The following is a 20880-nucleotide window of genomic DNA, read 5'->3' on the forward strand; positions in this document are numbered from 1 at the left end:
TAAATTTGGAGGTGGCCCGAGAATGCTAACAAAGGAGGACAGTTACCATCAACTGTTCTTTAATTATAGATCTGCTTGTTCACCTTCCCAAACTGTTCAAACCTTCCGAAAGGAAACAGGAGACTTTTGAACTTGAGCACCACTGCAAACTTCAAAGGCACTATTTAAGATAGCTTAAAAAAAATAAAATCAATCAGTTCAATACATTTTCTCCCTATGCAAAGCATTTTACCACTTAAAATCCAAGAAGGAAGAACAAAAATCTTCTTTAACAGAAGAGGAGGGAGATACGTGAACTAAAGAAACTTCTGCCTTATTCAAGCTATTCAGTTCTGTTATATTCTTTAGTTCTCACAGCGGTACAAGTTTACCAAACTTCCCTAAGGATTTATACATATTCTCCCTCTGCTTTGCTAATTCATGCCGCTGAAATAAACCTTCCCAACACCATGGTTATGGGCAGTGCTTCCATCTGAGGAACAGTACATCCAAAAAGCAAGGCACCTTTCGCTTACACATAAATAACTATTTTATTCGAACGTGCCCCCTCCTGTTACTGCACATATTTACAAAAGGCTCAGAATACTCCAAAACCTTGTTTAAGCTCTCACAATGTTGTACCATCAGGTGGAAAATGATTCAAGTCCACTGAGAGTAATAGAATAAGTCCCACCACCTATGGTGGGAACCAGACTGTGCTGGGTCAATCCAAGCAATTATAGCTGAAAAGCTGAACTTTATGGTACAAATTGGTTCAAATCACTCCAGCAGAGTGAATTCTTTGGCATATATTCTGCCTAATAGCTTCCCTGAAGATAGTAACAAGAATGAAATTTGGCCTCAAATTGGAGAAAAATATGTCAAATTCAAGTGAAAATTTTTACACTGGTTACTCATGTGTCTGCTTTTATTCAGGTAATATTTTCAAGTCTCGTTTTTATATTTTAGAAGCTGGTCACTTCTTTTTGCTGTCACTTTAATGGTCACAAAGTGTGTAAAGCAACATTTACAGCTGCAAATCGGTTTGTGTCGCAACACCGTTCCCCATTACAGGTGCCTTCTGAGCCCATACACCCACAAGTGAAGAATGTGAAAGACAACCAGAAAGAAGGGAACATCCTTAACGTTGCTAATCTCCATGCTTGCAGCTAAGCTTTTCTGTGGACAAACCAAGGAATTCACTATTTGGAAAAATGGCTATAGCAACAGCTAGAAATCCATGATCAGTTTTTAAAATGTCATTATCAGAACAAAGAAAAAAAAAGATATTCTTATATTCTTCAGTCCCCGAAGACCTTATACAGCTGTGGTGACATGCAGAGGAGACCAGAAGCAAACAAGGGGTGATCAAAGACATCTCACATCCACTTCTTAAGCCCTAGAAGATGCAGTACTACCTGTCAGGATCTGGTTCATCACCAGACACTCTTCTCAGTCTCCTGGTTTTGACACGTTAGCATCCCTCCCTGTGCCCTGCCTCCCCGCAGAGAGAATGGGGACTGGCAAGACTGTCAGTAACCGCAGCCATATTCCGTGTTGTGACACAGGTGGTCATGAGCGCTGGCATCCTGGAGTCAGAAAAACAAAGTGACATATGGAGATGGACCCCATTTTGCCTCAGACCACCACATCAGCATGCAGAGCTGGGGCAAAGCCCAGGCGCTCGTCCATGTCCTGTGCTTGGGCCACTGCGGCAAAGCCTGAAGCCCAAACTCCAACATCAATCTCTTGCCTGTGAAGTCTGAAGGGCTTGTTGCTATCTCGTTTGTGAATTGTATCAGACATAGCTTATGTAAATGCTAAATGACTCATATCACAAAGAATATTCTAACAAGATGGATTTGAATTAGTGGGAGTTAATGCACTTCATCCCACCATATGTTGTTTCACTTGTTTGTTTCTTTGTTGGTGTATTTTCCTGATAGAAGATACTTCTCTTGTGATACTTCTAAATGCTATATTTATTGCCAATAAAAAGATTTGGCATTCCAAAGGGAGCAAAATAAGAGCTTTCAGTAAGGTCCTCCTGTGCACAGATTATCGTTTTGATAAGACAGACCACAGCGGTTCCTATCAAGGTCTTTTTGGCAGAGTGGCATGCTAATCTCCTTGCAAATGTTTGGTTCTTAGAAAACAATTGTGCACATAAACAATGTATAAATAGCTGTCCTGACTGAATGCCTCTTTTTACAAGGCCTTCAGCACACTACTGGTAATTAAAATTGAAACGTTTCAATTCCTGGAGTATAAAAATATGTAGAATCTTGTTTGCTTTGGGCTCCAAGATGTAATCGTAGTTGCTGTAGGTATATGACATTCAGTAATTTCATGATGACTAAATTTAGAAAGGTTTGGCTTAATTTGTTTTAACACATTTTTGGAGAGGTACATTGTAAACCACTCTCTTTTAGTACTCTCGCTGAGTTTTTGAGGCCAGAAAAAGGATTCTTCCTTTTTAATGTAATTGATTATACATTTTTCTGAGGAAAATTCCATACAACTATGCATTACATGTCCATATAAATATGAAGAATCTTATGCTTTATATCAAATACAAATAAGCACTAAGATTCAAAGTTTTTGTTGTCATCATGGACAGCTTTATTTTCTGAGGATATTGTATAGGTCTGTAAGTGAGATTCTGGACGCTAATGGACAGTGGTGGCAGGGTGCTCAGGAGAGAGGTTTTCACGGTAACACAAAGAGACTTTTCAGTGGCATTGTTTTGTGATGTCTCATATTGCCCTGCCTCGCTACAGCTTTAAAGTATTTACTTGTCTGCTCTTCTGAGCTCCTATTGACTGATAGGGCTGCGAATCAAACAATTGATGATGAATATCAGTGTATTGTAACAGCTTTGCTGCCTAGAATTTTTGCAGCCTAAACTGTTCTGGGTGGGACTAAACCTTCTGAAAGCTGGGGGAGTAACCACATCCTCATCCTCGATTCAGACAATTACAAGAAACAGTTAAGCCTTGTCAACTGAATAGTTGAACTAATACCAGCCCCATTCCAAAACCAGGTCCATGCAACCACCCAAAGCAAAGGCACGCGTGGTCAAAAGGTTTTCTTTGCCTATTGTTTTGCAGAGGGTTGTACATCTGTGAAGAAAAGCAGAGAAGAAAGAGGAAACATCAGGAAGTAAAGCAGGAAATCCAAAAGCTCACAAAAGGACTCGGGAAGAGAGAGGGTTTGGGGCTAGGTACTGCCATTAAAAAGTACGAACAAAAAAATCCCCTCTAGCATTACTTCATGCTTGTGGTGACTGAGGAAAATAGATTTTATACATTCTTTGTAATTAGATAAGGTTACCTTGAGAAATATCACCAATCTCTTTTAAATGCTGAGGGTAGGACTGTGAAGGCGTTTCCAAATACAGATGGGGTGCACTGCTATTCCTGCTGAAGCAAATGGGTAATGGTAGCAGAGCTTGCAGAAATGCATATCAGACCTACAGCGAGCAGTGAAAGAGAGGTTCAGAAATATCACAAAATTGCTGAAATATAATATCAGGGTGGTGGAGTAATGACCTTCAAATGGAGGGAAAATCCGTGTTGAGAAAGTGAAGGAAAACGTGTGAGTAAATTGGGAAGCAACTCATGCTTTGTAACTTAGTTATCCAACATGGGGTAGCTATTTATGTTTCATGCACAATTCTTGCTTTTTATGAACAGATAATCACAAAAGTACCAACATAATCACTAAAGAACAGAATATTTTACGTGACGTTTTGAACAGCTTGGAATAGAAGAGCTATGATGGGCTAAAGCAAAGACTAAAGGAACTAAAAAAATCTGCTTCAGATATAAATCAAGAAGTCATGGATCAGCCTGCATGTCTTCTGCCTGGAAGTAAGTGAATTAAAACTGCTTGCCAAACCCCCTTGCTGCACCGTTCTCTGCTTCATGTCCATGAAAGAAAATGACAGTTCAAATAATGTATGAGTGACGGGGAAAACAACACAATATTTGTATATTCTGTAGAATTTCTATATTTCTGTAGAAATTGTATATTGCAATTTCTACAGAATAATATTTACTTTTTAAAAAAGTGCAGAACTGGAAGGAAAGAGTTCTATAAAGTGCTAGAAATGGCACCAACAGAAAGACTGTTATGATGTGGAGGAGGTGAAGGAGATGAAGAGAATATACCTTGTGGAGCTCAGGAAAGAGCTGGTGCAGGACAGCAAGCTGAATAGGTAGCTTTTGGAAGTACACACACCAGCTGCTCCATTTTTTTGTTCGTATGTGGCAATTGAACAACTTTACTGAATGTGCAATAAGGGATTTTAAGGGAAAGAACAGATAGATAGTACGCCAGAGAATAACTGATCCAAAACTGAACAGCATGGTTGCTTTCAGATGAAGTTTGTGGAGAGAAACCTGAGGGGTTGGGATAGGGAGCTGGATTCTGAAATACACAGCTTGACTCTGAATACCCAAAGGTGAGGGCAAACTAATAATCCGTTTGGATTCAGTACAACTAGTAATTGAGTCACTGAATCACAGAAAGTTTGGAGTTGGAAGGGACCTCTGGAGGGCACCTAGTCCAGCCCCTCTCCTCAAGCAGGGCCACCCAGAGCAGGTTGTCTGGGAATAGGCAGTTAATGTGGTGACCATGGTCTCCAGGCTCCAGGATGAGAACAAGGACAGTTTTGTGCTCTGGTAATCAACTTGCCACCCAGGATGGAGGGGGTTGAAGCCATGGTCTCAAGATCTGGTTTCTGCCCCACAAGGAAAGAGTTACAGGGTGTGAATGAGCGGATCTCACACAGGGTGCATCTACACTGGCATTGGGTTCAAATCAGAAGCATGCTTCTGAGCAAGCTCTCCTGCTAGTTGGAGTTATGTCAATCCACGTGTGAAGTGGTTTCCTTCTGGGCGACACTCAATGCAAAAAACTTCTCAGAGCACTCCACCTGCCAAAGGGCTTTCAGTCCATGGGGCCAGTTATCCAAAGGAGCCGTCCCACCCACTTCCAAAATATGGTTAGTGTGGACACCGGGTTCTTGACACCAAAGGTTTTGCTCTGCAGATCAGTTGCAGTGGGTCTGCACTATGTGCTAATGCAGGTGTAACCACAGAATGCTGATGGTGGCCCTGAAATGGACTCTGAACCACAAAACAATTGAAAATTGACCTGGAATATGACCAAAAGGTTGCAGCAGATGAGCTCTTTACCAGGTCTGGCTTCCCCGAATGACCCTTTTTATGATCTCTGTTTTGTGATGAATTTAAAGATGCCAGTGAACTTCTGGAGCATGTGAAGCTGCAGAAACTCTACAATCAAAAAAAAAATGGGTAATGCTTACATCTTCCTCAAAAAAAAAAAAAGGGAAAAAAAAGGGAAAAAAAAAGAAAAAAGCCTGATAATAGCCTGTACAATGGAAAGGTGTAAAGTCCCTCCGGAAACTTTTAAATGAGGAGACACATCTTGACTTTACAGTCCTAAGGAGAAAGTAAAAGTAACTCAAATCTACTGCCTCTTGTAAGGCGTCTCGTAAGGTTCTGGTTCAAATAAATAAAGTGGGATATAGGCTACAACTGGGATAATTACCGTGGATAGGATTTTAGTCAGTATCTGGGAACTGTAGAATTCAAGGTTGTTAAAAGAATATTAAGTAAAGAATGTCTGTAATGAAAAGTACTTCAACAAGATCATTAATATTTCTTAAAAGAAAAAAAAAGACAAATCCCAAAGCCACCTCCTTTGAATTGCTGCAGTGAGGCTGAGCAAAGAAAAATTCTAAGAACATGAGTAAAATTGTTCTAGGTTGATGTGAAAATCATCACTTACCGACAGTAGTTAAAATGCCATTGCATCCAATCAGTTAATTATTGTTTTCTTTTGTCTCCTCACTCCTTTTTTTTTTCAGTGTCAGTATTTTAGACTCTGTTGGGATGAAAACTGAAGCTGAAATAAGGATATAGTTCATGTGTTAAGCCAAACTTCATAGCAATTTCCTCTGGGAAGGTGGTTGAAACAATAATTCTATGACAAGCATCGAATACAGCTCAGAACAAAGACAAGGGTAAATCATGATATTCCTGTATCACCTACAGCAGTTACCTTCTGTTGCATTATGGCAGGCAGTCTGACCACCTTTAAAAGAGAAGTAGAAGGAGAAAAGAATGAGAGGAAAAATCAGTAAAAACAGAGACAGCAAATAAGGGATACAGTCAGCACAAGCACTTGCCCTTAAGGAAAGCTGAGAGGGGGGACTAACTGTTTGATAGGGAACAGACTTGGAGCTGGCATGAAGGTGCCACCTTTGTGTCATGGGAAACAGAGGAGTTTGTCCACTTTCTTTAGATATTCAGGATTGTATCAAAAATACCTGATGCAGTCATTAGTCATTAGGTTTACAACAACATTTTTTTAGGGGAGAGAAAGCTGAGAATGGGTCTTGGTTTTCTTACAAGTTAGGGTGAAGTAGATCTGAAAGCAGCCAAAATAAATATAGCCCAGAAATCAGATGGGGAAAAACAGCTCTCTCAGTCTTCAGCTGTAGGTGATCTTCCCCTGCCAGTGGGGTTTACTGACACTTTCCTCCCCTGGTGCTTTGTTCTCCTCCCTCCCTCCCTTTTCTGCCCAGTCAAATTGTTCAGCCCCCACCAGTAGCCTGAAGGGAAACACAGACCTGAGATAGGGTAGCTGGCGTAGTCAACACTGTGTCCCCAAAACACCCCTGATGCCCAGGATGCAAAACTTAATTTTCTTCACTGATACAATCAACTTTCAAAAGTCACTTTGAATTCTGCAGTAGTTTGGACCTCGTGTGGTTCACAGGAAAGTAAACAGAAAATTGGGATTCTTCTGCTTCTTTTTCAGTCTTTATGTTTCTTCTTCACGCAGGTTTTTCAATGGCTCCTGACACGATACTGCCTGCTTACTTCTGTGAAGATCCACTCACTATTTTCATTTATTTTGTAAAAGCAAGAAGATTTGGGAACATAGTTCATGGTTTTCTGTAGCCTGTTTTAAACCTGGTCTATTCTGTGTGCACCGCATTACATTATTTAATGTATGTCATTTAAGTGTCTTTTGACATTATTTCAGTGTAAAGAAAAGCAGAGATCAAAGAATTTTGATTTCCTTATTCAAACATAGTTTTCTTCTTTGTGAGAATATTACAGAAAAGATGCAGAGGTGGGAAGAACGGAGCGTACTTTTTGGTATAGACACCTTTCTAGTTTTCCCTTCATAGGGATGTAAGCAGCGCTAAACCTATAACCACTAGGCTAGTAAACTCCTTCTATGGGCTCATTTTACTTTCTCACAGAATTCACCCCTTAGTGAGAGAAGATTTACACTACCTAGTTTTAAATACTGTTATTCAGTAGGAAGCCCAAAAGAAGAACTTTGTGTCCATATGACCAGGAATGGGATTTGCACCTGTCTGTTTCTATATAGTGTCACATTTAACTTACAGATCTTTGGTTAAATTCAGATGGAATGTTTGTTTCAGTACAGGCTCTTTTCTGCAGCTGTGCTGTATCAGGGCCTAATTCTAGGAAGTGAAAAGCACAAGGCCAAATCTCATTGAAATGACCATTATTTGTGCTTGTCAAGCACATCTAAATCTTTCGGCTACTCCTGGCTGTGTAGAGACAGTTTTAAAGCTTAACCCCCTTGCTCAGTATTAAACTTGTGATGTGGACTCCCCTCAGCTTTGTAAAAGCTAACTTCCAGAATCAGAGTAGAAAAATTTATAGAAACATCTTTTGATGTGGGTTGAACCAAAACTGAAGATCGTTAGCCCTCGTCTGGATTTGGAGCTTTCAGTTTATGATTACTTTGTGAAAATAACAACCATTTGAAAAGAAAGGTAAATTAGAACATAGCAGCCACCGTAAGTCAGCAGGTCACAACAGTTTTTGTATGCCCAATGTGATAGCTATCTTCCACCAAAACCAGTTAAAACATACTTAACCTAGAACTGGGTCAAGTACCTGATAAAGATTCTCACCCCAGTGCTGAATTTTCCTATATTGCAAGTTCAGTCCGCACCACACACTCAGCGTTCACATCATATTTGGGTCCTATTTTAGGAAAGGATTCATCAATTGGTAAACAGGTACATATTGCTAAAGCTTGGCCAGTGCAAATGCCACTTTACCAACATTCATTTATTTGAATGACAAGGTCAGGTCTCGGGTTTTTAATTAAACAAATTCAAAAATACTCTAGGAATATGTAGGTCTGTTGAAATGTTTGAAGTAGCTTACAAATCCACTTTTCTTGGACAGTCACGGAACAAGTATAATTGATACTGACTGATCATAAAATAAAAATAAATATATGTAAGTTAAAAAATAAACCAGTTTCCTAACTCCTGTGTTGGAGGAACAGCCAAAAGAGCCATGAAAGTGCTATGGTTTCTCTGTGGACGCAAAATTGGTAAGTGTGAAATATTCATGCAATCTGGGAGGACAGGGTCACTGAGATAATACCCTACGGCAAGTTAGAATGAAAATACTAATAATGAAAATGATTAATTTTTTTTAGAAAAGAAAATGTGAAAGTAATTGACAATATTATTACATCCAACTAATTTACATTTGAATGCACCTTAGTTTATCTCGCATCTCTTAGCACAAATAATAATTCTACAATAGCTAAAAGGAAGTGATGTGACTTTCAGTTATATCATACAGTGTCTAAAAAATGTCCATGTTAATGCCTGTTGTACAATCACAGCTGTTAGTTTTTCAAGTAGTATTTTGAAGACTCTCAGTCACTTCCAGCCCCCAAACAAGCTCCCCCACCCCCGTCAGTGTCCTCTCCTTCTCCGCTGGTTCTTGCTCGGGGGCTTCAGGAGACTCTCTCGGTATTTCACGTTTGTGTGGAACAGTCGGACCATTTCATGGTCTTTGTTATCCAATACTCTGGGCAGAAAGAGAGATGATTTCTGTGTCCTGCGAGTTTTAAAACCCCTTCTGGGTCGTCCTTTCCCATTGATTGAGACATACCAGAGTCTCTCTGCACTGGCTTTGCGCTTGGTGCCGGCTCTGTTAGGTACAGTCCTGTAGAGACGGGACGCGTAGGTATTATAACCTAATTCATGGATCCTCTCCACAAACTCACACTCTGCATTATAATTTTCCTGTAAAGCAAACATGACAAAGTTTAAGAAAGACTATATGGGCAGTAGCTCTCTTCTATCTCAATATGGTTAGACTAGTCTTAGGCAAGACTCTACTCAGTTTTAAGATAAGGACAGCTACACATGTGGTAAGAAAAACTCAGACTGGGGCTACAAAAGGTGGGCAGAAGGGAAGGTCTGAGCCTGAACTGCTGTGCAACCCAGTGCTGTCAGCTGTGTGAGTGTACTCTGTGGGTCAGAGACAGAAAGAAGCCAAAAAACCAATTTGAAAACAAAAAATGGTAGGTGAATAGGAATGAATAGCTCTGCTGATTGTTCGGCTGTAAATGTAATCTTTTTGTGCTTAAGGATCTAAATGAGCCTGTGAACTGGACAGATTATTTAATTGCTGCCTATCAACCTTTGACATCTATTAAAAAGGTAAAATACTACAGTTGAATGTAAAATGTGGCTCTTTAGATGGTATATTAGTAGTTAAATACACCTGCAAGTCTATTACATCCAATTTGTTACAGTTATTTGAGCAGAAAACAACACCTTTATGAAGCTTCTTTGTTTGCTTCAGCATAACAAAATGAAAGCACACCCTGCCCACCAGTGTGTTCCTCCAAAATACTAGGCTGCTCCTTTATCAGACTGGAAGCAAGAATACACACCCATCCTGGGTGCTCACACTGTCAAAATTTGCTCTTCTTCATCTGATCCTCAACTGAGAGGTAAGAGTGTGCAAAAGCCTGGCAAAAGAAACTCCTCCCTCCTCCCTGGGAGCAGGAGAAATGGTGCAAATAAAAGGACTTCCCACACTGTACATCTCTTCTTAACTACAAAATCATCTTTGCTGTACCTGTGTGATTAAGACTTCAGTATCTAACACGTAAAGCACAGAGGCAGAGGGGAACTGCTACCATGGTCTTTATAGAGGGTTTTTGTTAGTATTGCCTCTGTGGAGGACATAGAAAGGGCGCAAGCAGCCAGGCTGGGGCCAGAAAAGCCACAGGCTCCATTAACAATATGGCTTTAATGCTGTTCATTCACCAGAAATGCAGATAGATGTTTAACTAGATTTTAAAAGACTCAACATGTGTCCTGGTTTTGGCCAGGATAGAGTTAATTTTCTTCCTAGTAGCTGGTATAGTGCTTGCTTTGGATTTAGTAGAATAATGTTGATAACACACTGATATTTTAGATGTTGCTAAGTAGAGCTCACACTAGTCAAGGACTTTTGCAGCCTACCATGCTCTGCCGGGTGCGCAAGAAGCCGGGAGGGGAGAGGGAACAGCCAGGACAGCTGATCCAGAGTGACCAAAGGGATATTCCATATCATATGACATCATGCCCAGTATATTAACCGGGGGGGAGCTGGCTGGGGGCACAGTGATCACAGCTCAGGGACCGGTGGTGTCACTTGGCCAGTGGTAAGCTGTTGCAGCACTTATTTTTTTTCCCTGGGTTTCACCTCTCTCTCTTTCTCCTGATGTTTTCCATTATTATTATTACTATTATTATAATGATTATTAAACTGTTCTTATCTCAACCCACAAGTTTTCTTGCTTTGGCACTTCTGATTCTCTCCCCCATCCCCCTGGGGACGGGGGCAGTGAGCGAGAGGCTGTGTGGGGCTCAGTTGCTGACTGGGGCTAAACCACAACGCTCAGCTTCACAGCTGTAAAGCGGAAATGCCCTTCCTTGCAAGGACAAGAGTTTCATGTGCTGTAGTGCTGGAGCCCATGCAACTACCACATCTGGTAGCTTTGTCCTGCTGTCTGCCTCAGTTCTGGCTGTAGAGGATTTATTGCAGAGGATAAACCTAGAGGATTATCATAATCTGCTAAGGACACAAAAGAATTCTGCAGGCTCAACAAACTCATCTTATTGACATGGGAAAATTGGTGATCCAAGGGATCGCCAACGGAGTTATTCCAATACCATTTCATAAAATGCTGTCTGTATAATTATGCCCACAGACACCAGCCTTCTTTGAAATAGGGGCCTTGCACAGGTTCCTCACACCGTAACGTCAGTGAAGTTGTTGGTCAGTTTTTTCTAGGCAAGCAAAGCCAGGAAGCTTCTCCTGAGCTAAGCCCTCACCCTTTGCTTCTTCTGTGAAAAAAGCTGGAGTGGAATAGCTTTTCCTGGACTGTCCTTCCAGCTCTGAAACACAAGTCTGAAAGAGTCTCTCTCAAACTTGAGCTGGAACAGCAAAAATTATCTTATCTAGCTGTACAGAAATGTTTCATGGCTGATATTCCTTGGCATGTGACAGCTGAACAAACTTCAGGATGGCCTGATGCCCCTCACACAAGAAAGGGAAGTCCAGAAGGAAAGTAATCTCAGGGCTACCCTACTCTAGGCTTTTCTCCACTCTAGGAGAGGAGCTTTTTGGCTCAGAATTTGTTTAGTCTTATTTTAATTAAGTTTAATCTAGAGGAAAAACATACCTATTTTGAACAAGAAAGAGAGAAAGATGAGAAAGAACTTGAAAATCCATCCTTCCCATCAATTTCTTTGGGGCAGACACTGCCTCTGAGCTGGTGGAGCAGCTCAGTTGAGAAAGATGCCCATTTTAATCAGACTATTAACTGGGAGCGTATAAGTGGCCAGCCTTAGCTCTGGCACAGCAGAGCTAGTATGTCCTCATTCCACTTCAGCTGCATTTTCCTTTGCCTAAATTGTTTGTGGTCTACTTCTCTGCACCAGCAAAGAACATCACCTTTACACCCAGGCCCTTTAATCAGTGTGCATCACATGAGACACATTACAGTGGCTGGATCGGAAACACTATCAGAACATTCTTGAAAAGGTGGAGTAAAACACATTAAACCAGGGAGGCAACTGAGTTGATTGTGTTACCTAGGTTGCATTCACATGGAAAAAGCTCACGTTGCTGGAGGATATATCATGCTGTTCAGTTCAACAGAATTATGTGTAATACTAATTGGAGGAAGCAAATTTCACATAGTCGTGTTTTACCCTCTTCAAATCTGTTTCCATACCACAGGATTCCTGGGGAAACTGCGCGGTATGGCTGTTACACAGTAAGAGATCACAAGATTGCTAGGGATGTAATCAAAGACAATGGAAGAAATTCAAGTAGGTAGATAATGTGTATAGTATACACACCAACAAATACACCTTAGTATGTCTCTGAATGTGAAGTCGTCTAGGCTAAAGTATTTTAGTCACTGAGAGGAAATATTGGCTGGGCTGAAAAGGCAAGACTCCCACTAAAATCAGGTTTTACCTCAAAGATCGGGACAAAAAATGAGGTCAAAGGAGTAGAATAAGGTGTTTATTTTCACCTTTATCCTCTTGCACCTTCTCATACTTCCTTTCCTTGCTATAGCCCTGCCTTTTAGTACCTGCAAATTCTTTCACCGCCCAAACAAATGCTCTGTGCAAAGAAGCTCCCATCAGTAGGCTGCTTTCCTGTAACAGAGGTGCTCTGTTGCTTCTGGACATTATTTATCTGACATGTATATCCTCTGCCAGTGTCCAAGACCCTCATCAAATATAAATATGGATAATTCCGAATAGAGATGGACATTACGCACTGCAAAGGCTGGCTCCTGAGGTCTTTGTCCGTGCACCCAGTTGCCCAGGGCTTTGGCCATATGAAATACCTTTGCCAGATATATTCTCCTGCCTTTGGCCGTACAGGCAATAAGAAAGTAAGAACACAGCTTCTTTCACCTTTAAAAATATACTGATTGGTTGCCTGTAACAATTCCAGACAGAAATCTGTTATAACATTACTCTTTTCTCTAGAAATGTTTATTTATAAGAAATCAGTGCTCTCCACTGGCCCTGTTCTCCCCATCAGAAATGACAGGCATACGCCAGTCTTAAGTAAAACTTACTGATGCATAAAGTCTGCCCCTTTTGTTCATGGCCAGGTATCTGCCAGAGAACAAGCCCTTGATGGCAACGATTCCAACATCAACAGCAGTTATTTCAAGGATACCTAGAAACAGAAACAGTTATGAGATATGTTGTTGCTCCCCATCACGTGTAATTTTTGGAGATGCATTTGAACGACTGCTTACCTGCAGGGTATGATTTCACAGCTATTGCTAGCTCACACCAAAATCATAGTGCAATCAGCGAATGAAACAAGACTATTAGCTGAAATAGTGTAAACCAATGACCATGTGGGGAATTGTTTGAGGCAAGCTTGACAACAAACCCCTAGATGTCCGATTGAGATTGAACTCTTTCAAAAATGAAAAAGATCTGACACTGAACTAGAGGTTCACTTAATCCTATATGTATATAAAAAAGTTTAAATCCTCTTTAATGCTTAGGAACACAAGACCTCTTGACTTATTGAAACCAGTCACAAAGCTGTCCATTCCAGGACAAAGCCTTTGCTGAGGTCTCCGGAGGGTAGAACAGAGTGAATCGGCTGCACTTTAGAGCCATGTATATAATCATGAAAGGACCTTGTCATTTAGGAGGTCAATGTAGCCCTCCAGACAAGGACAATATGGCTGTTTGAACCAAATTAAAAGGGAGATTTTCAGGCCATCGAAGATGGGGGTCTCAAACACAGGAAGCGTCACAGGTGAGGCCAAAACGTTTATGTCCAGCCAAAGGTGCCACGAGGCTGATGGAGGCACAAATGGCCATTGAGTTACACGTGCAGGGCTCCCTAGCTGGCTCGCTCAAACTCTGCTCTCAGTTCTCCAGCTATGGCCCAATGGCTCGGTACTTTCCATAAGCGTTTGAAGGTGAGAGGTGACCCTTGCACCCAAACCCATTGCTGCCTTTTGGCAACGATAAAGCAAAGCCAGGGGCCTGTCCCCTTTGCAGAGCTGGATTGCTGGCCTGAGAGAGTTGGAGTGGTTTTGGTACAGCTGTTTTGAATCAGGCACTAGTTTGCTGCTGAAGGATGCCTCCTCCAGGCTTTGATAGTGAGGGGGTTTTTCCTCTAGGAAATAGTGGTTTTCCTTTATGGACTTCAGACAGATCCCTGAGGTCCCCCTATCTCTGTGTGCCATCACCAGCTGGGATTTACGCTTCCTGGGGCGGTGGGGCCGGGGTGGAGGCCGGGCTGCGCCCGCGGCCGGGGCTGGGCTGGATGCGGGGGCGCCCGGGGCTCCCCCCGGGGCTGCGGCATCTCTGAGCCCCGCTCTCCTCCCTTCTGCCGCCCTCGCACAAACCCCCTCACTCCCGACATATCCCGTTTCATCTTAATTACCGCCGATCCCCGGCACATGTCAAAGGGGACAGATGTGATTTAGCCCGTGGAAGCTCAAGGCCCCCAGCGGGAGAGAAGCCGGGGCGGGACGAGGGAGGCGAGGGCAGGTTGCAGCCCGTCGAGGAGGGCCCCGGGGAGGTGTGAGGGCACCGGCTGCCCGGCGGTCCGAGCCAGGGTAGGGCTAGCATGGGAAGCCCCCGGAGGAGCGAGGGCAAGTGACAGGTCGGGCGGGGCGGGCAGGGCAGGTTCCCGGTTCCCGTCGGGGGGCGACCTTGGGAAGGAGCTGGGGTTTGGGGGTCCCGCTCTGTCCCGCGGGGACCCAGCTCTGCCGCAGCCGGCTGTGTCCCCGGCCCGGGGGCAGAGGGGGCTGCCCCGGGGAGCCCGCCAACCCCCGTGGACAGAGCGGGAGCCGGACCCGGAGGGTGCGAGGGCGCGGAAAGGGCGTTGCGGGGTCCAGCGGAGCCGCCACGCCGAGGCGAGGTCTCGCCGAGCCCGGCGAGGGAAAGGGGCGAAAGCCCCGGCGGCTGGGGGTGCTGCTGCTCCCCGCCAAGGAGCCCCAGCCGCCGGCCCCGCGGCAGCGCCGGGCAGGAGGAGAGGCGGGAGCCGCTTCGCCGCCCCCCCGTCCGGCACCGTCCCAGCAGCCGCTCGATGCTGGAGCGGGACGCGGATGGTCCGAGCGAGAGACCCCCGGCCCGGGGGAAGGTGGGGTGGGGAAAGGTGAACCCGGTACTCACTAAAGACGCTGTTTTTCTCCAGGGTGCCGTTGATCTTGCCGTTGAGGTGGATCTGGAGGTGGTACTTGGTGGCACAGTAGAGCTTCCTGCGCCTGGGCGCTCCCCCGAGGTGCTCGTAGACGCCGCCGCGGCCCCCTGCATCCCGGCGCGGCCGGGGGTCGCTTGGGGGGGCTCCGGCGGCCTCGGGGACCCCCGCGGCCCGCCCCGGGGACCACGGCTCCTGCAACAAACTCAGGAACAAGATCCAAATTATAACCATTGTGGCATGATGGCCGCAGCGCTTAGTCTGCTGGGGAGATGGAGGCTTGGAGCGAGTGACACCAGGGGTCCCATTAAAGACGTCTTGCTAGCAGCACTCCAAAGTTGCCGAGCGCGCACTGGTTCGAGCCGCGAAGCATTGGCAAGTTTTTATCAGCCTCGATCTGGCCCTTTTATCTGTCTCAGATTTACTTAAATCAATAGACATCAGCAAAGGTCCCAGCTGTTTGTATTAGATGGAGCTGCCGTGATCAGCCTTCTCCTTGGGTTTCCAGATAGGCAGACGGCATGCATGAGAGACGGAGAGGCAGAAGGGGGGGGGGGGGGGGGGGGGGGAAGAGAGAGAGACACCCACTGAATTTCGGCCGGAGACTGTGGGGAAAATAGTTGATCGACGGAGCATAGAAATAAAAGCAGCTTCCTGCAACAATAGCCTGATCTGCGACCAATTGATACAAAGCAGAGGAGGCAAAAGGTATCAGTCTCGTGTGAACTCCCAGAGTGCAGCGTGGATAAAATTACACAGCATCTCTCCCCGACACCCCGCAGACCCGCACCCCCCCCGTCGGCCCCGCGGAGAGGCGCGGTGCAGCCGCGGACCCTCCGCCAGGCACCGCCGCCCCCTGCCCGCCTGCGGCACCCGGGGACGGGGGATGAATGGGGAGGAGGGGGGGTGAATGGGGAGGAGGGGGGGGCTGATGCTCTAAGCGAATATCTTCGCTTTTGCAAGCGCGCGTGTTACAGGCAAAGTGTAAGAAAGGGGGTGCGGGTCGTGGCTTCTCGGGAGGCTAGAAGGAGAAGCGCACGTTTTGATGGCTTTCACCCAGGCGTCAGGACTTGTGTGTGTGTCCCCCTTTGTCCCCGCTGTCGAAAGCAAACAGTTATTACTAAATCAATCAGTTCACAGTTACAAATAATGCGCATTATTTAGATAGGTCTTGCAAGATGTAGTCATTTCTAAAATAACTTAGACAAAGCAGGGCCCAGCGAATGTTGTTAGACACGTCCCTGGACGCGTTTGCAAGAAGCCGGAGCTAATCCTGTTCCCTACTCCGGTGCCTGGGAAGTCTCATTAGCTACAGCAGATCTGCACTCGCTACCATGTAGCTTCACACAACTGCCTACGCTTTCAAAATATGATGGAGCTACCTATAAATAAATATAAAAGAAGGCAAAAGGTTCAACAGCTTGGTGAATTACGCTGTCCCCGGGTGCTACTCAAAGGCAGCTCGTTAATTAGATTTGCATCTGAAACAGGCAGTGGGAGTTTTGGGGAAGTGTTTGAGAGATAATTAGTATTAATGTGCTCGAAGGGCACACAAATACACCTTTGAAGTGAGTCACGTCAGAATTCAAACGTTTGACCTTGATCAATATAAATTTTTTCCAGAATCGATGAACAAGAAAAGGTCTATAAATTTTTTTAAAGGCATTCCTATGTAGAGCAAGAGGATTTTCTTACACCTTAAAGAGGTCTTAAAAAAAAAAAAAAAAAAAAAAAAAAGGAAGCTTTTACTACCGGGAAAATAAGGGAAGAGATACGACCTTTCCCTAACAGGAATAGCAGGAGGACAAAACTATCCCGAAAACTACTCCCTATTTTAAGCTGTGCTTAATATTTAGTAGTTCTCCAAGGCTAAAAGGCTTTTCATTATATAGTCGTTTGAAATAAAAGGAAACACATAAAAAACCCACAAGCACCCCTCTCCGCCATTACCACCCCTTCCTCCCCCTTTTCTTCTCCACAAGTTAAGCCCTAGCCTCACAAGGAGAGTTTGATCTGGGGATGATAAATGTTTGTACAATTAATTCTTTATTGCTGTGCCTCTGCAATGCCACTTCCAGGCAGTCTTGTAGTTCCTGTATATTTAGTAAGAGCAAACGACGGGGAATTAAAATAATTAAAGCGGTGTATCCACGTAAAAATATGAAAACATAAACACGCAGGACCCCAGCCGTGGACTGTGTGCAGAGGGTGCTGGGGGGCGTGTTTCTTGCTGGCCAAATCCTCACACACACCCCCCTCAAAAGAAGAACCCCTCCGAAAAACCTCCCTCCTGGGGGTGCACTGCAAATCGTGCCCTACGGACTCGTAACCTCTGCCGAGCTGCAAGGCAGCAGTGGTGGCAGAAAAATAACTCTTAACATGCCACGAGTCTCCCGAAAGATGCTTCCACCGGCACGGCGCGAAGGGGAGATAAAAGGTAATTACTTTCAGTAATTACAGCGATCTCCTTCCGAGTAAATCTCAGGTCTTGTCCCGAGCCTAGTGCATCGCCCCGCAGATCTGCAGCTGACATTTTACAGTTTGGGATTCGCAGGGCATTTTTCATTAGTGCTCGGGGGGGGAAAAAAAAAATCAAACCCCAGTCCCGCAAAATCCTCCTCCCGCCCCCCACCGCACTAATAAACCCAAAAGGCTGGTGGGTGGAAGAGTAACACGTTAATGACTTTTGCTCAAATTGCTTCCATCTTGATCACATTTTCATAATTAGCACCATCATCTACAAATCTTTCCGCCCTGGGCATCTGACACAGACAGGCTTCCCAAGCGATGTGTATTCTACTTATTAGGGAGGGGAGCGCTTCTAGGTCTATCATTAATGGTTGCTTTTCAAATGAAATGAATACGACCTCCATGGAAATATCAAAGGGCTGGAGCTACCTTGTCTCGCTTGGTACGACACTGAATAGCGAACAGCCTTAAGTCGTTTTGCTCTAGTCAGACATCTATACAATAAAACATAAGCCCACTCTTGTATATTTTAAGTTGTCTGGTGACCATTTCTGAAAACAAAAAGGGTCCCTTTGATGTGGTCTAATTCTAACAGGGGGTGGGACGTCAGATGTGGTCTACCGATTCTTTCTGGAAATATTTTTAATTATGCCCCAAAGCTCCTCGTAGCCCCAAAGTAATAATCAGCAGTTTGAGTCTGTTACTTAATGTGGAGGGGAGGGGAGGCTCGAGACTTAAATTAGAACTACAACCGATAACGACCTATTCATTCGCTCGAAACGTGGGATTTTTAAATTGAACATGTTAGGTATCGATTATTCTTGAAGCTTGACCTTGCTAAGGGAATATAAGGGGTATTTTTTGTTTGGTGTTTTTTTTACAGGTTTTTGGTTTTGGTTTTTTTTTTTACAGTTAAGCCATAAAACCAGGATTTCTCTTGACATGGCATGGGGTAAAAGTGAGTATTTGGGACAGATGCTTTCATCCTTGCAGCGGGCGCGCTGCGAGCGCACAAAGCACTTGTACTCTGGACTAAGTGCCCTCGGAGAAGGACCGAACATTCGGGTACGTGCGTCTAAGATCTTCATGACGAAGCAATGGCTATTTCTGTTTGAGTATTGCATAAATGTAGATATGGGGGAGGAAAAAAAACTGCAAAATTTTGAACACCCCCACCCGCCTTAAAAATACTAACTAACTAACTAATACTAGCTAACTTCAACCTGTAATAAACTTTGCACACACACACGTTTTGCACCGGTTCGGCTGTAAGGCTGCTGTGAACCAGGAGCTGCTGTTACCAGGCGGTCCAACGCCTCTGCTGCTGCAGCCGCGCCTGCCCCTCGCTCCCCCGGCCCCGGAGCTGATTTACGACCGGCCCGTTACTCTAACGAGAGGGAAGTTACAATTTGTAGAGCAATAAATACCGAGGCGGTGGGTGGAGCCCCCAGCAGGGAAAGAAAAAAAAAAAATCGCCCTCCTTCACCAATTAAAAATCCATCCGAGCTGAAATGTGGACCGTGGGAAGGTCTCAAAGAAAACAGCCTCGGCGATTATTAGGTGTTTGTTTGCAATGTGCTAATGCCATCCTCCGAACATAACTTTCCTGCCCGATGCAGTTCGCTCACACCTGCTGGTACCGGGAAGAGGTTCTAAAATTCAATTGATTTTTATTCAGCTATATTTTGTCTTCTTTGTGGTTTCCTAGCGGGGCTGTTCTGCACCCTGCGAACAATATAATCTTGTTTAAATGACTTTCCAGACCACACAGCATCGCATTACCCTGTTCTATATGTGTAGGCAATACCGTTTATTGTGTTGTACACTATTAACTCCCGGAGAGCAGGATGAAGGGAGAGCGGAGGAGGAAAGCTCCGGGGAGTAAATTCATAGCTTCCAAGGTTCAGGTTGCTTTCTCAGGTGGAGAAAATAAGATTTAGATCATTTCAAATGAAAAGAGATAGAATTCTCTAAAGGAAATGTTAAACACGTAACAGGCAAATCCTCTTTCTTTTTGCTTTATCCGCACATAAGAAATGTTTTTCATGTTTACAGTTACTTTTTATGGTTTATGGACAAACAAACTGAGGTCTTCAGATTTAGGATGGTACGGTTGGCTCTATACATATTATGTGAGCTACCGCTATATTACATATCAGATAATAAATTAATTTAGAACTTTTAAACTTCTGTGTTTAGGTTAAAAGCATGTGTGGTTTACTGATATCATTGAGATCTGCTAACTTATCCTATATGTATTATCATTTTATTAACATGAAGAAGCAAATGCCTAAGTTCCTTACTCCAGGAAATTCCTACTAAAGTTGGCAAGAGTTTCTTTGGCTGAGGACCGAGGGATTAATCCTTCATTCAAATTCCATGGAATTCACTAAGAGCCTTTTCTTTAACACCAGTGAATTTGGATCAGGCCCAATCTTATTACTAGAAAAATTATTTTCTCTTGTTTGCAGATAATCTCTTAATGGTTTACTGAATGAAGAATATTCAAAACAATGAACGCAGCAACATGAAACAAAAATTTTCAAGCTCTTTCTTCCCTCTGTTGCTTCCTCCTTTTCAATACAAGAAACAAAGGAAACAGTAGAAGAAATGTAACACTACTGAAATATGTGCGACGGTGCAGTTTAGATGACTGTCACGTGGCTTGTAAGGATTTGTGGCAGGCTCAGACCGTGCTACAATAGGGATATTCAGACCAATACAGAACTATAAACTGCAGCCATGAAGATAGCTAAACGCACGAGATATGGGGATGTCTGGAAGAGGAGAAAGGGAGTGTAAAAACAATGGAAATGTAATTTGTTGATAACTTGGGGACCAGATTTGTATACCTGCTTCACACCTTTGATATCTCAATCATCACTTAATAGCCTGAGCTCTTGGAAATCTACTCCTTTTTTTTTGTAACTCAGCATGTGTTTTTGAAATTGGCTTCAAAGCATTTCTTTAGGTTTAGAGAGAATTGAGGTGTACCTGAGAGAAGTATCTAGCCCATATCCATGAAGTAATTGCGCTTCATGCCTGCAGGACCTGCTATTCAGATAAATCTCTTACTACTTTTAGAATTTATCCCCTGGTTACTTTCACAATCAGAGGTTTGTTACGATCTCACTCAGCCCTGCAAATCTTTGGGAATTGGGTTACCTGAAGATAAAAGATCTCTCTTTCTCCAAGCTGTGGTTGGATCAACACTTTGCAAAATCAGATGACAGGCATAGGGGTCAGGCCCAGGTCTGTGCACGGGGCTGCCCAAGTGCCAGGGATAAAAACTGGAAGTAGCTGCCTTAGGCAAATGCCACGTACAAGAACATATGTCCCTGGAGGAAAA

At 43.9% G+C, this 20880-nt stretch overlaps 1 protein-coding gene across 1 annotated transcript; it reads right to left on the bottom strand.

The window, feature by feature from the left end:
- Positions 1 to 8240: 8240 nt before the first annotated feature.
- FGF3 (fibroblast growth factor 3) lies at positions 8241 to 15419 on the bottom strand. Its single transcript, XM_064453341.1, has 3 exons — positions 15038 to 15419; positions 12964 to 13067; positions 8241 to 9106 (listed from the first exon to the last, which is right to left on the bottom strand). Exons 1-3 carry the CDS (start codon positions 15294 to 15296, stop codon positions 8774 to 8776), a joined length of 696 nt encoding a protein of 231 aa, XP_064309411.1. The 5' UTR covers positions 15297 to 15419; the 3' UTR covers positions 8241 to 8773.
- Between the last annotated feature and the right edge of the window lie 5461 nt (positions 15420 to 20880).

This window comes from Phalacrocorax carbo, chromosome 5 (genome assembly GCF_963921805.1).
Source record: "Phalacrocorax carbo chromosome 5, bPhaCar2.1, whole genome shotgun sequence".
Taxonomy (NCBI): domain Eukaryota; kingdom Metazoa; phylum Chordata; class Aves; order Suliformes; family Phalacrocoracidae; genus Phalacrocorax; species Phalacrocorax carbo.